We start from the raw sequence: 13,313 nt of genomic DNA, 5'->3' as shown, positions 1-13,313 counted from the left end.
ATCAAGAACTCCCCAGGCAGTGGTCACGAGAGCAGAGAGGGCCAGTGTGCTGGCCAAGGTGCCAGAAGCAGAGTGCCCACAGTGCAGCTCACACAGCGTCATGGAGCAGTCAGCACAGTGGCAGGTGGGGTACTAGCGTTCCCCGAGTAACCCTCTGTCCCCTAGTTCTAAATCAGGCCCCATCAAGGCATGAGGCAGCTCATTCCTGCTGAGGAAGGGGTCTCAGGGGTGTCCCGCCCCCTCCTCGACCCCAGCGACTGCTGTTCCAGGCCCCCCAAGGCTGCTGCTCCAGCTCCCACACAATCTGAGCAAGGAAGGTTTGCTGGGGAATGATTATCTCCAGGTAGATGAACAGGAAAACCCCAAGAGCCCACAGGCTCCCAAGGCCAGAAAGACGAAAGAGGGCCTCTTTCTCGACATCAGCGGGCAGACATCAGTGGGGCTAACGGAGGGAGGGGGAAGGGATAGCTCTCCCCTGCAGGGCACAGGCTCTTGGGGTAAGGAGCAGCCAGGGAGTGAGAGCAGTGCAGGTGACTATTTATAGAGGGAGGGTCCTGGCCTGGAGTGGGAAACCCCCAGGCCCAACTCAGCAGGGAGGGGGCTTCCTGGGGTGGCCCTGAGTGGGGTAGGTGGGGCTAAGGAAGAGATGCCCCACAGCTCTCTGTCTCCATGGAAACAGCCAGGCTACATGTGGGCTTTGGCCCAGAGAGGCTTCTTGGGAGAGCCCGGGAGGTGGGTAGGATTCTGGGAGGTGGAGGCCCGGATGAGTCATGAAAGGGAGAGGGAAACCGGAGGAAGGGAGAATTCTCTGGAAATGCAGCCCACCTGCCAACCTACTGAGGCTGGAAAGCCCTCCCAAGTCCACGGGGCCTGGATTGGGCCACCCTAATAAAGAGGACCGCCATCTGTTGCCTCTATTGCCAAAGGGAGAGGGGTGGACAGACAGAGTGGAGAGCAGGGGGCAGGGGAGAGAAAGCCAGCTCCCTGAACCTAAGCCACCCATCTCTACCCTCTCACCATCTCCCTAGCTCCCCAGCTCCCCAGGAGTCCCTAGCGGCCCACACTGATATTGCAGGTCTTGCAGCTGGGGTCTTTCTTGGCATCGGCAGTGGACAGGCTCATGAGCTGATGCCCACTGATCTCCCCCAGGGTGCCCAGGGACAGGTCGACCGGCTCGGTGTAGATTATCTCCAGGATGAGGTCCTGGGCATGGCGGAAGACTAGCTCCCCATCCTCCACACTGCAGGTCAGGAACTTGTTGCAGGCAATGTCCAGGAGGGGCAGGCGGTCACGGCAGAAGCGGTCCCCCAAGGAGCCCTTGGGTGCCAGAACCAGGATGGCATAGTGGTAGGCGGTGTACATACAGTAGAAGTCTGCAAAGTAGAGGTTGGTGCTGGGGTTGAAGAGGCGCTGGGCGGGGATCTGGAAGCGCCAGCGGCCATAGGGGGAGTCCTGGGGGGGCTGGCCAGTGTTGAACTCGGTGTTGCAGCTGAAGAACACACCGTGGAGCATGCCGCTGGTGGGGGAGCCGTGGCTGCCACTGTTGTCCTTCAGGTAGGGCTGAAGCATGTTCCCACAGTGGGTCCTGCTTGCCAGGAAGAAATGCCAAAAGGAAGGGGGGTGGGGGAATGGCACGAATTAGCTCGGCTGGGGCTTGGCTGCTGCGTGGTTGGGAAGAGTGTACTGGTTGGACTCCCAGCACCCCCCACCATCCCACTGTCTCCACAAGGTACAAACAGACACGAAATCTTCTCCTACTGTAGCCCTGACCAGACGCTAAGCCTGTGCCATCATCTTCCTCTCCAGTAGGGAGCTGGCACACGTAGGTGTTCCGTCTCTTTCTGACTGATCAGGGAGCTCAAACAAGACCATTGCCTGTGTTTTTCTTACAAAAATACTAAAGATCCTTGAGGTCCTTACTGCCCTGGGGCGTGGGGTCCAGATTCTCACCTATAATGATGATAAAGGCAGCTTGCCTTGGCTGGGCTTAGAAGGACATAGATTTGAAGCAGTGTGGGCCGGCATGGGGGTGAGTGGGCCAGCCCTTGACCTGCCTCACTGTTGCTTGATCCTGGCTGCCTGAGTGATGACAAACTTGCTGGCTCAGCTGATCAACTAAGGCTCACAGCGACCTCAGGCTGCTCATCTGCAGGCTCAGGGTGCGGGATAGGATGCTTAATTTTCAAACACTGAGAAGCTCTTCCCCTCCCCCACCCCACAGAAATCACACACAGGTAACTAAGACTGAGGCTGCTCTGGTGGACCATCAAGGTAGGACCCACCAAGCCCCTCCACCAGTACCTCTCAGCAGTTCCCTAAAGGATTCCCCATGATGCCTTCGGGCTCCTCAGCCCCCAACATGGAAAACAGTGATTCCCCAACGTTCCCTGAACCCTGAAGCTCTTATTTTGCCTTCTCCTTTCTAATTCCCCTGTGCTCCTGGTCCTGAAATGAAAACACAGCTGCCGCCAGTGAAGGAACTATCCCAGAGGGAGATCAAGCAAGACCTCAATCACCTGGGCTTGCCAGCATAGTGCTTGGCCAGGTGATCCTGTTCCAGAGCACCCACCTTTCCTGAGCCCAATCCCAGAGTATCAGTCCCTTCTGAATCAACCATGCCGTGAGGCCAGAGGGAATCCAGGGGAGAGGGTCCGGTCGTCCACAGCAGTGGTGACCTCAGCCGGCCAGGGCAGGGGGAGGGAGAGCTGCGGGAGACAGGAGCAGCCTGGAAGCCTGCGTTGCCATACCTGGCATGCTGGAAGTACTCCTTGTGATGGTTGCGGTAGAAGACGGAGAAGCGCAGCATTCGTCCAGCGATCTGCTCAGCTTTCTCCTGCAGCTGGGCCAGGTGCTCCTTAGCATAATCTGCAAGAGTCCAGGAGGACAAGGTGAGCCAAGACCAGCTGCAGGGTCATCACCTCTTCCCCCCGTCACCCCCACTGTGCTGTGCTGGTCAACCTCTGTCCTCGGGAGCAGTCAGGGAGGGGGATAAGGGCTAGCTCCTACAACAGCTTGGGCTCAGATGGGCACAAGCCAGCTGGCACTGGCTGGCAACATGGAGAGTTTCATGCTGTCTGTCCTCATCACCTCTGTGTCCTCATTGCTAGAGGTTCAGAGTGTGGAAAGAGGCTAAGTAGGCAAAAGAAGGACTTGAAGTGGGGGATGGGGAGAAAGCAAGGTCCTTGGAGGAGGGTGTCTCAAATGCAGCAGGTCCCCCCACACACACACACTGCATGAAAGCCAGTTATAATTACAGAGGTGGTCTTGTGGAGAACAGAGCCTGGGCCCACAAAGCATGTGAATGTTTAAGTGGACGCAGGCCTGCGGTGCTGGGTGCTCTGCTTGGGCCTTTCAGGACAAACAGGGAAGGGTTGCCACCAAGACGGGAAAATTGGCCCCCTGCTGCTAGATTCGACAGCCTCTTGGTAAAATTAGGCAAGGGTGCCCTTTGCTCATTGTAGATGCGTCCCTGATTGGGCACTCGATTTGGCAAGAGGAGCACAGACTGGACTGCAGCCATCTCCAGCTCCCCAGTTAGACTTAAATGCTCACTGCTTATGCGGTTCTTGGGGCAAAACAGGAAGCCTCTCTCACAAGGGCCAGGAATACCTCCCGAAAGTCAGATTCGTGGCAGCTCAAGGAGATTTGGGCAGAGAGCTTGGCAGAAGAGGGAGTCAGCCGCCTCAGATGCCTGAGGGCAGAGAATGTTCCCTGTCCCTTAGTTGGGACAGAGAGCAATCTGGAGCAGTTCTCACATGGATGCCAAAGGGAAGGAAAGTTACGGGGCAGATCCTGGGTCATCTGTGAGGAAGCACACACAAGGCTGGTGTTGGGTCCCGCTGACATCTGTAAGCTAGGCTCCGCAGAAAGAGCTTGCAAGGCCATCCAGTGGGGGCCATTTTGCCAGGCTAAGGAGAGACTCAGGACTAGCGAGGCACAGCCGTTCCAAAAAGGGACCGCTGACAGGGGGCACAGAAATGGAGGGACAAAGAGTGAACAACTGCAACTGTGAGACTCACTAGACACTATGTTGAAAATGAACTATATAACTTGTGGGTGGGGATGGGAGAGAATAAGGGCAGAGATGACACTGTCCAAAAAGAAATATAGTCTTTACCTGACATGTAACCATAACCTCTTTGTACATCACCTTTATGATAACAATAAAAAATGCTTTTAAAGAGACCACTGACCACTGAGGGAAAAAAAAATGTGGTCTCTGTATACTATGGAAAGAAATTCTGGCACAGAATACAGTAACTCATGCATCTTGAGATATTATGCTAAAAGAAATAAGCCAGTCACAAAAAGGCCAAATGCTGGATAATTCCACTTAGGCAAGGCACCTACAGTAGTCTAAATCCTAGACAGAAAGTAGGATGCGGTTGCCTGGGCTTGGGGGAGGGGAAAAGGGGAGTGGTTGTTTAATGAGCATAGAGTTTCGGTTTTGCAAGATGGAAAAGTCATGGAAATTAGTTGCATAACAATGTAAATTCATTGAACACTACTGCACCATTTGCCTAGAAGTAGTTAAGAGCTGCAGGATGCTAGTGGCCACACTTGTCACCTTAGCTACTCAGGAGGGTGAGATTGAGGATCTTGGCTTAGAGCCATCCCCTGCCCATCTTTACCCACTCCAATAGGAAAGTCCCAGAGATTCTTTTTTTTTGGGGGGGGGTCCGGTTGTGGGGCCTGAACTCTGGGCCTGGGCGCTGTCCCTCAGCTCTTCAGCTCAAGGCTAGCGCTCTCCCCTTTGAGCCTCAGTGCCACTTCCGGCTTTTTTCTTTTTGCTTATGTGGTGCTGAGGAATCGAACCCAGGGCCTCATGCATGCAAGGCAAGCGCTCTACCACTGAGCTACCTTCCCAGCCCCAGTCCCTGAGATTCTTATCTCCAATTAACAACACACACACAGAAAAAGCTGGAAGCTTAAGCTGTGGCTTAAGTGGTCAAGCACCATCTTTGTGCATAAAAGCTAAGGGACAGCCCCTAGACAAAAAAGAAGAAAAAAAGTAGTTATGGTTGGTTTGTTGTTTTGTACTTGAACTCAAGACCTGAGCATTATGCCTCAGGTGTTTTGTTTTTGTTTTTTGATTTTGTTTTTTTTGTTTTGTTTTGTTTTTTTGCTCAAGGCTAGCATTTTATCACTTGAACCACAACTCCACTTCTGGCTTTACTGTGGTTAATTAGAGCTAAGAGTCTCACAGACTTACCTGCCTGTGCTGGCTTTGAACCATGATCCTCAAATCTTAGCCTACAGAGTTGCTAAGATTATAGGCGTGAACTACTAGCACTTGGCCAAGGATAGATTTTTATCTTACGTCTGTTTTGTTTTGCCACATGTTTTTAAAATATGTTTGGCTCAAGCCAGAAAAGTAAGTTCATCCCTTTCTGGAGATGGTATTGCCAATGTATAGAATCTGATCTATCTTTTGTTAGAAAAAAGAGCTCTTTCTGAGGGTGGGGAGTGTCGTGGCCGGTGTGTCTGCCTCCCTCTGGCCTCAACAATATGCTTAGGTGTTCATGAGTGTTTGCTGGGTTAAGATGGCGCCCTTGGGGCTAGGAAGGTGGCTCAGTGGTAGAGTGTTTGTCCCTCATGCATGAGGCCCTGGGTTCGATTCCTCAGCACCACATGAACAGAAAAAGCCGGAAGTGGCGCTGTGGCTTAAGTGGTAGAGTGCTAGAATTGAGCTGAAGAACCCAGGCCCAGAGTTCAGGCCCTATGACCACCACCACTACCAACAACAACAACAAAAAAGATGGAGCCCTTCATGGTCTAACTCAGCCAGATATGCCAAGCAAGCAGAACAGCAATGTACTGAAGGGCCTCACCCCCAGTGCAGAACTCCACTGTCTCGCTCCAGCCCGATACCAGGTACTCGCCGTCGCTCTGCTTCACCGCCGTCTGCACAGCCACACTGTATTCTGTACGGGGGCTCAGGAACCAATGACCTCTCACCGTCATGGGTAGCGGCACTGCCTTGGCCACAAGCTTGGTAGGGACATCCTGGGAAACGGGGTACAGACCGAGAGCCAAGAGTCAATCTGGAGGTTACCCCAACCAGTGTTCTCCCAGAATCCTGACTCCTCATATGGTCCCCTCTTCTTTCCAAGAAGGAAGAGAATCTTGGGGACCCAATAGGTCTGTCTCTTGACCACCATACACCTACGGAAGCAAGCAGTGGTTTGGGACAGCCACACCACCGGCTCTCTCCAGCTTTCCACCCTATTCTCTAGGAACAGAGGGGGAAAGCCACTTGAGAGGAGGCCACCAAAGTTGAAAGTAGCCAGACCTTCATTTTTTGAGGGAAACTTCGAGAGCTCTGCACACTGCAGCGCCGTCTCCATGGCAACAGCAAATGCTGAGAAGCCAGGGAGGAAAGAAAAATATGCCTTATTCTTTGGGGGGGAGGACTCAGGGGGTGGTGCTGAACATTCACATCACCGTGGCAACTGGCCTGCCAAAAGACACCCGGATCAGGAGAAGCCAGATCCAGAGAGATGGAGGAGCGAGGGTGAGTAGCCCACCCCAGGCCTGCGTGCGTCCTGGGAGCCAGCTTCTCCCTACCTCACTACCAGCTGGCCCTCTCCCACCTGCTCCCATACCAGCTGGTAACCCAGGGAAAAGACACACCAGTGAGGACCCTCTCACATTCCTTTTCTAGACCAGTAGGCAGGTAAGGGGCACACAGAATGACAAGAACATCGAGTATCCAGCACAAAAGGTCTCACCCCTGTCCGAGGACCATGTTGCTCATCTGGTCGACAAGGCTGCTACGTTCTGTGCCTGTTAGAACTTGAGACATCACCCCTAGGAGTGATAGCATCTTCCCCATCTCACCTACCAGGCACTCTGCCCCTGTCAGAAGTCCCAGTCCTGATGCTTATAAAAGCATTCGCGCTGTGCTAGGCATCATGCCAAGCACCACACACACATTACTCATGAAATCCTCCCAACAAGCCCACAAGGCTAGGTGTGATTATTTCCTTTTTACCAGAAAGAAGCTCAGGCTCAGAGAAGTCATTTTCCTAAGATGACTCAATGAGAAAACCAGCCCCCCGAATCGGCCCCAACTTCTCCCAAGTGGTTCATCATCCTGCCTCCTTCTGGCACAGCAGCTGGGGACAGGCGCCAGGCACGCTCTTCCTTACCCGGTGCTTGAACTTGTTGGAATTCTTGTTCTCCTTTTTGTTGAGGTCAATGAAGTAGTGGGTGACTCTCTCCAGGTCACTGTCCTCCATGGCCCAGGAGATGCGGAAGGAATCGCAAGTGATGTTGTTGATCTCAATGCTGTGGGGGGTGGACAGTAGCTCCATGCTCCCCTCCGGTTTGGCTCCTGTGGGGACTGAGAGTCAGAGGAAGGGATCAGCACCTCCCTCCCACCGCAGAACTTTCTGGAATGTGCTGCTCCCAGCATACCTTTTGAACTAGAACCTTCAGCACCCCCATCAAATGCACCTGCCTGTTAAATTGGAAAAGACAGCAGGTAGATGGGAGGGGAAGGGCGGGAGGTAGGGTGGGGTCTTTCCTACGGGACTCTGCACTCTCCTTGGAGGGTCCACGTAGCAGATGGCACCTGACAGGTGGCAAAGGCAGTGGGTATGCTGTGAACGTTGGGCAGGGACAGATTTGCAGCAGATGGGGCTGAGGAGGGAGGGGCCCTCAGCCAGCAGGCGTGAAACGAGAAAGGGTGGGGGTGGAGGGGCTGGGTGGGAGGTGGAGGCCTGGCAGGAAGCACCTGCGGAGGGGCTGAGGCACATGCAGGGAAGGAGGTGGCAGGCAGGATAGCTCAAAGTCCACAGGTGCCAAGACCCTGGTTCTCAGGTCTCTCTCCTCCCAAGGGTGATCCAGTGAGGGCTGAGAGGACAAGTGCCACATTAGGTGCCAGTGAATGCATTCACGGTGGGAGGGGTGTCGTTGGCTTACAGCCGGCTTCAAGCTCTGCGGACCCCTAACTTTTTGGACAGCCACTCTGTCTTCTTTTGCTGATCCTCTCGCTCAATTCTTATATAACTAGTTTTGATATTGGTGGCATGTTCTAGTAATCCCACTGATGTTATTTCCCAAAGAGCTACCGTCATTCTCCCCATTTTACAGATAGGTAGCTGAGACTAGGGATGCTAACATGGCCAAGGCCATACAACCAGCAAATGGTTCATACTCTAGAGGTCAAGATCTTTCCCACCGAGCTAAGGTTGCTGCATCAGAGTATGTAAATGTATGTGTGTATCTCTGTGTATGCATGTGGTCATACATGGGATATATATGTTTCTGGTGTGAATTTTCTTCCTTTAAGCAATTGCGTTTTCCCTCTCTTCCCTCTCCTGCTCCTTTAGTTCTGCTTTGGCATGTGGGTCCCTTCCGGTGTGAAAGGACTATGTTCTGCCATCTTTCTTGCTTGTGTTTACCTATAGCCTGGCTCGCCTGAGCTCCACGGAACCAGTGGGGACGTGGGAGGGGAGATCATAACCGTGGGTGCACTTTCCCCAGGCCTTTAGCCTCAGTCTCATGCTTTCCTTCCCCTAGCCCAATACCCAGCATACTTCATGCTACCTCCTTCTCTCCTCTCTTCTCTTTACCTCTCCTCTTCTTTCCCTGGAGCTAAGGGTAACGTGTGCCTGAGAAGAGCAGGTACTTTATTTATAGCTTCTAGAAGATCCAGCCCACACTTCCCTGTCAATTAAGCCTGCTCTAAAACCTAGCACTTCTAGATGAACCTGTGGGCTGACTGGGTGGCAGGTGCCAGGGAAAGCTCTGGGCGATGGCCCTTACCTGCCCCCGGCGTCCTTCAGGTCCTGTTTCATCTTGGCCTCCCACCCTAAAGTGCCAGTGCTCCATGCACAGAGTATCCTATGGTAAGTAAAAGTAGGGGTGCTACTAGTCCACCCTCAAAATTGCTTTGTAATCCGGGGAACAGGTGTTGAAACAGTGGGGAGCTACCATCACGCTAGATCCTGACAAGAAGTTCCTAGGGGGACATATCTGTGCCCCTCACATGCACACACCACACACACACACACACACACACACACATACATACATGTGCCCATATACATGAACACGGACACACTCCCACCTGACTGAGAAGCCCTGAGCAGCCTCCACCCACGTGAATCTGCCCTATGGATGCTTTCTGTCTCTGCCTCAATACCTCCTTTCCTGAGAGTCTTCCTAGAGGTCCAGCAGCTGTAGGCGTGGGGGGCGGAGGGCTCTAGGCTCAGGGTGGCTGTGTATCCTTTCCCCTCTCCAGTTCTTGGAGACCCAAGATAACTACCCACCTTCACCTGGGAGAATGACAGGGAGAGAGAGCCAGCCAGGGTGGATCAGGGTGGGCATGGGCCTTGCCTCTCTACGCCCAGATGCCTGGGAAGGGCAGGCTGTGAGGGACAGGTTGAGGCAACACCCTGGAAACGCCCACACTGCCGTGTGAATCCACCCAGGGCAACACAGGCAGGCACACACGCATGCACATGGGAGGGGGTACCCACTCCTGTGCACGCCCCCTCATACATCCTCACTCCCAGACACCTACGCACAGGGGCGGGGGGCGCCAGGGGGGAAGCTTCTGCCACCTCGCACAGTCTAAGAATGTCCCCCAGTTTTCCCTCTGCAAGCTGTCGCCTTCATGCCAGACCCACACATGTTCATGTCCACGGTCTCACGCCCACCCACACGCATGTGCCCCTCCTCACGAGCCATATTTGGAGAAAAAGAGGAAGCCGCAGGCAGCAACACGTATGTGTGCCACATCCTCAAGGAGGCACGCCAGCCAGAGCACAGGCCTGACTGCGCACATAGGCACATCCGTGCACACACCAGCCCCCGCCTGGGCTCTCTGCTATTCTCTCTGGAGTCCTCTCCAGACTCAAAGACTCAGACTTTGAAAACATGTTTGTCTCTGGCCAAACTCTGTCAGCCTGATCCTTCACATGCCAACAGGTTTGTGCACCTAAGCAGGTCTGTCCCAGACTCTGGTAACTGCCCACACTTCCCACCCACCCTCCCCATCTTGCCCCAGAGTTGTACCACCCCACATAGAAACCATCTGGTTGCTACCCTCCCTCACATCCACTCCTACCCACATGACAGGTGACATGTCCACCCCCTAAATATACTGCCTCACAGAGTCCCCGCCCACGTATGCCCACAGGCTACTCAGATAAGCAATGCCCCCCCAAATACACATGTACCTCACGCATGCAAGAAAGCTATGTTCCTAGACATGCCAAAAGCTGGTCAAATCCCTTACAGAGCATCACTGCATGCCGACAGACCTAGCTACGCAAGTAAGTCTCCAGCTTTCTGGCAAGTATGCACATACGTTGTTCACATGGGGCCCCCTTCCCCGTACCCACTCAGAAAGCCATGAGCGTGCCAGAGGGATCGCTCCCCCACCCTCTGTCCCTGTTGGCATCGCTGACTGCAGCAGAATGGTCACGGGGTAACTAACTGTGTCGCCCCGGAGACCAGATCCAGCTGTTAAGCTCTTTGCCAAGGACCCAGGGGTAAGGGAGCAAGGTCGTCAGGCCTGACAACCCAAGTGGGTCCCCAGACAGTGGCAGGACCCCGGCGTCCCCAGGTCACAGCCTCTCAGGCTAGACAGCAGGATGGTCTAGGAAGAAGGGTACTCACCTGGCTTTACTGGGCTCTGCAGAGGGAATCCTGGCAGGAAGGAAAGAGAGAGAGCTCTCTGTGGATGAGCTCCCCAGGCAGGGGACAGCAGCCGGACGCCTGGGTTACAGGCAGCAGCAAGCGTTTCTTCTTCTCCGGACTGCCAAGGAAGCTGTTTCCATGCCTAGCAGGCAGCTCTTATCTGACTCCGCAGCGACCACTGCCGCCCCCAGTGAGACGAGGTTCCCAGCTGAGCGAGCAAGCACACACGAGAAGAGAGGCAAGAGCAAATTCAAAGCAGCGTGGAGGAGAGAGAGGCAGGGAAGGCGAGAAAGAACGGGAGAGCCAGATAGAGCCTGGCTCCACCAATGGGATCAGTGGCTGCTCAGCGTCAGGTGATAATAAGCAAGCCTGGTCCCTGCTCGCCTGGGCTGAGGGGGCGGGGGAGGGCAGAGGGTCCCCCAGGGAGCTACACAGATGTCCTTGGAGGCAGCAACTGCTACCACCTTTCTCCTTTCCTTCCAGGACAAGCTACCCTCAGAAGGGCCTCCAAGATGCCCTCAACTAGGAAATCTCTGACTTGAATGCAACCCCCAAACTTTAGGATGCTGGGAGAGGGGTGGAGCTTATCCCAAGAGCTTGGACCTGTAAATAAGGATTCTGATTGGGGAAAGGGGAAGGAGGCTGTAGAGGGGAAGGGTCCAGATGGGCTGTATGAATGGGTATGGAATGGGGGTGGGGGAAGTGGGAGGGGTCCTGTCTTCTCTCTGGGTTCTCTCTAGACAGAGCCTTTCACTGATCTATGGCTCCATTTTCTTACCAACTCTATCAGGACATTCCAGACCGGCAGCCCTGGATAGTCCATATTATCCAGTCAGAATCTCCTAGCCGCTTAGGTGTCTCCTAAGAAATAAGCAGGAGAGAGAAGTTGTGTAGTAGTAAAGAATGCACAGCAGCAAGAATGCAGGGGGTGGGAGGACATACGGAGTTTTGAGTGTTCTCATCTCAGCCCACCCTCTGGGATCGAGGAAGCCAAGCCCTGAGCATGTCAGCCAGAGAGTATATTATCAGCTAGCAGAAGGCTTGTCTACCACCAAGAAACAAGGATCTGTGAATGCCCCCAGAAGAACATTCAAGGAAATTTGAGTCAAGCAGCAAAACAATGACAAAGAATTTGTGCAGAGTGAAAAGCCCAGGCTTTACAGTCCAACAGAAAATGAGAACAAGTCCTGTTCTATAGTTTGCCAGCTAGGTGACCTTGAACAAGTGACTCAGTCTCTCTTGGAGCTTCAGTTTCAGTCATTGGTAAAGTGGGATAACACAGGTTTACTGTCATTGTGGAATGAGATCATTATGTAAATCACATTGCTTCGGGTTTGGCAGATAGAAGTACCAGTCACTTGACAGACTTGCTATCTTTCTCGTCATTGCTGGCAATGTCTACCTGCAAGGAGCGCACAGTCTTCCAGAGGAGAATAGATGGACATTTAGATGATGGAATTACAGAACAAGGAATGCAAAAGAACATTCTGTACCCAAGAACTCTATACCTGCAGACACAATCAATCAAAGATCAAAATTGTTTTTTGTTTTTTGGGTCCGGTCATGGGGCCTGAACTCTGGGCCTGGGCGCTGTCCCTCAGCTCTTCAGCTCAAGGCTAGTGCTCTACCACTTGAGCTACAGCGCCACTTCCGGCTTTTTTCTTTTTGCTTATGTGGTGTTGAGGAATTGAACCCAGGGCCTCTGGCATACAAGGCAAGCGCTCTGCCACCTTCCCAGCCCTCAAAATTGTCTTTTAATTGCACCTGTACTGGATTTTTCTTGTCAGTTCCTAAAAAAATATACTAGAATACGCATTTACAGAGCAATTTCACTGCATTAGGTTATTATAAGAAATCTAGACATAACTTAAAATTTCAAGAGGAAATGAATCTGTTTTATGTAAATCCCATAACATTTTATATAAAGGATTTGAATATCCAAAGATTTTGATATTGGTGGAGATCCTAGACCCAATCTCCTGCAGGATTTGAGGGCTGATACATATAAGTTCCAGGTACTAAGCAGGAAAAGAAGTCAGCTCCAGAGCACAGAGGAGATGGTGGAAGACAACTGGGGGGAGAAGTGGGTGTGTCGTACGGGATGGAAGGTGTCACATGGGCTAAGGGGTGAGGGTCTCAGAGAACGTAAGACGGGAGCTGAGCATAAAGGACTCATGGAGAGTATTTTAGAGGCTGCAGGCATTGGCAGTGAAGGTAAAAGTGACAGGGAATGAAAAGTTCACAGAATGCAAAGCCAAGCAGAAGTCAGCCCAGCCTTACTTGGGCGTGAGAACCTGAGCGAGTCTGGTCAGATCCAGAACCACAGAATGTGGTATGGTATGTCACGGTGAAGCAGAATAAGCACTCCTTTGACCAAACACAAAGTCCCCCCCCCACACACACTGACAGTGAGATGATGTTGCAACTCACCTCCTGGTTATGAAAAGCACTAGCCATATGGCCTACAACCCTACTGGTAGGACCAATCTGAGGGACCGCTAAAGGGGACAGGCAGACTCTCTGTGACTTAGTTTACTCTTCTGTAAAAGAAAGGTGAGTCCTAGCCCCACCTCTGCCTCCCACCTGCTCAGGATGGCATTCAGAGACTGCATTAGCTCATGTGCCTCATCAGGGAAAGGCAGCTGACTGAATGCTCCATT

At 52.9% G+C, this 13,313-nt stretch overlaps 1 protein-coding gene across 1 annotated transcript; it reads right to left on the bottom strand.

The window, feature by feature from the left end:
* Positions 1–1,050: 1,050 nt before the first annotated feature.
* On the bottom strand, positions 1,051–7,316 carry Phyhip (phytanoyl-CoA 2-hydroxylase interacting protein). Its single transcript, XM_013034440.1, has 4 exons — positions 7,152–7,316; positions 5,832–6,006; positions 2,748–2,865; positions 1,051–1,585 (listed from the first exon to the last, which is right to left on the bottom strand). Exons 1-4 carry the CDS (start codon positions 7,314–7,316, stop codon positions 1,051–1,053), a joined length of 993 nt encoding a protein of 330 aa, XP_012889894.1.
* Between the last annotated feature and the right edge of the window lie 5,997 nt (positions 7,317–13,313).

The sequence above is a fragment of the Dipodomys ordii genome, unplaced genomic scaffold (assembly GCF_000151885.1).
Source record: "Dipodomys ordii isolate 6190 unplaced genomic scaffold, Dord_2.0 Scaffold189, whole genome shotgun sequence".
NCBI lineage: Eukaryota > Metazoa > Chordata > Mammalia > Rodentia > Heteromyidae > Dipodomys > Dipodomys ordii.
The sequence above is the reverse complement of the archived record's forward strand: the minus strand, read 5'-3'. Positions and strand labels throughout refer to the sequence as shown.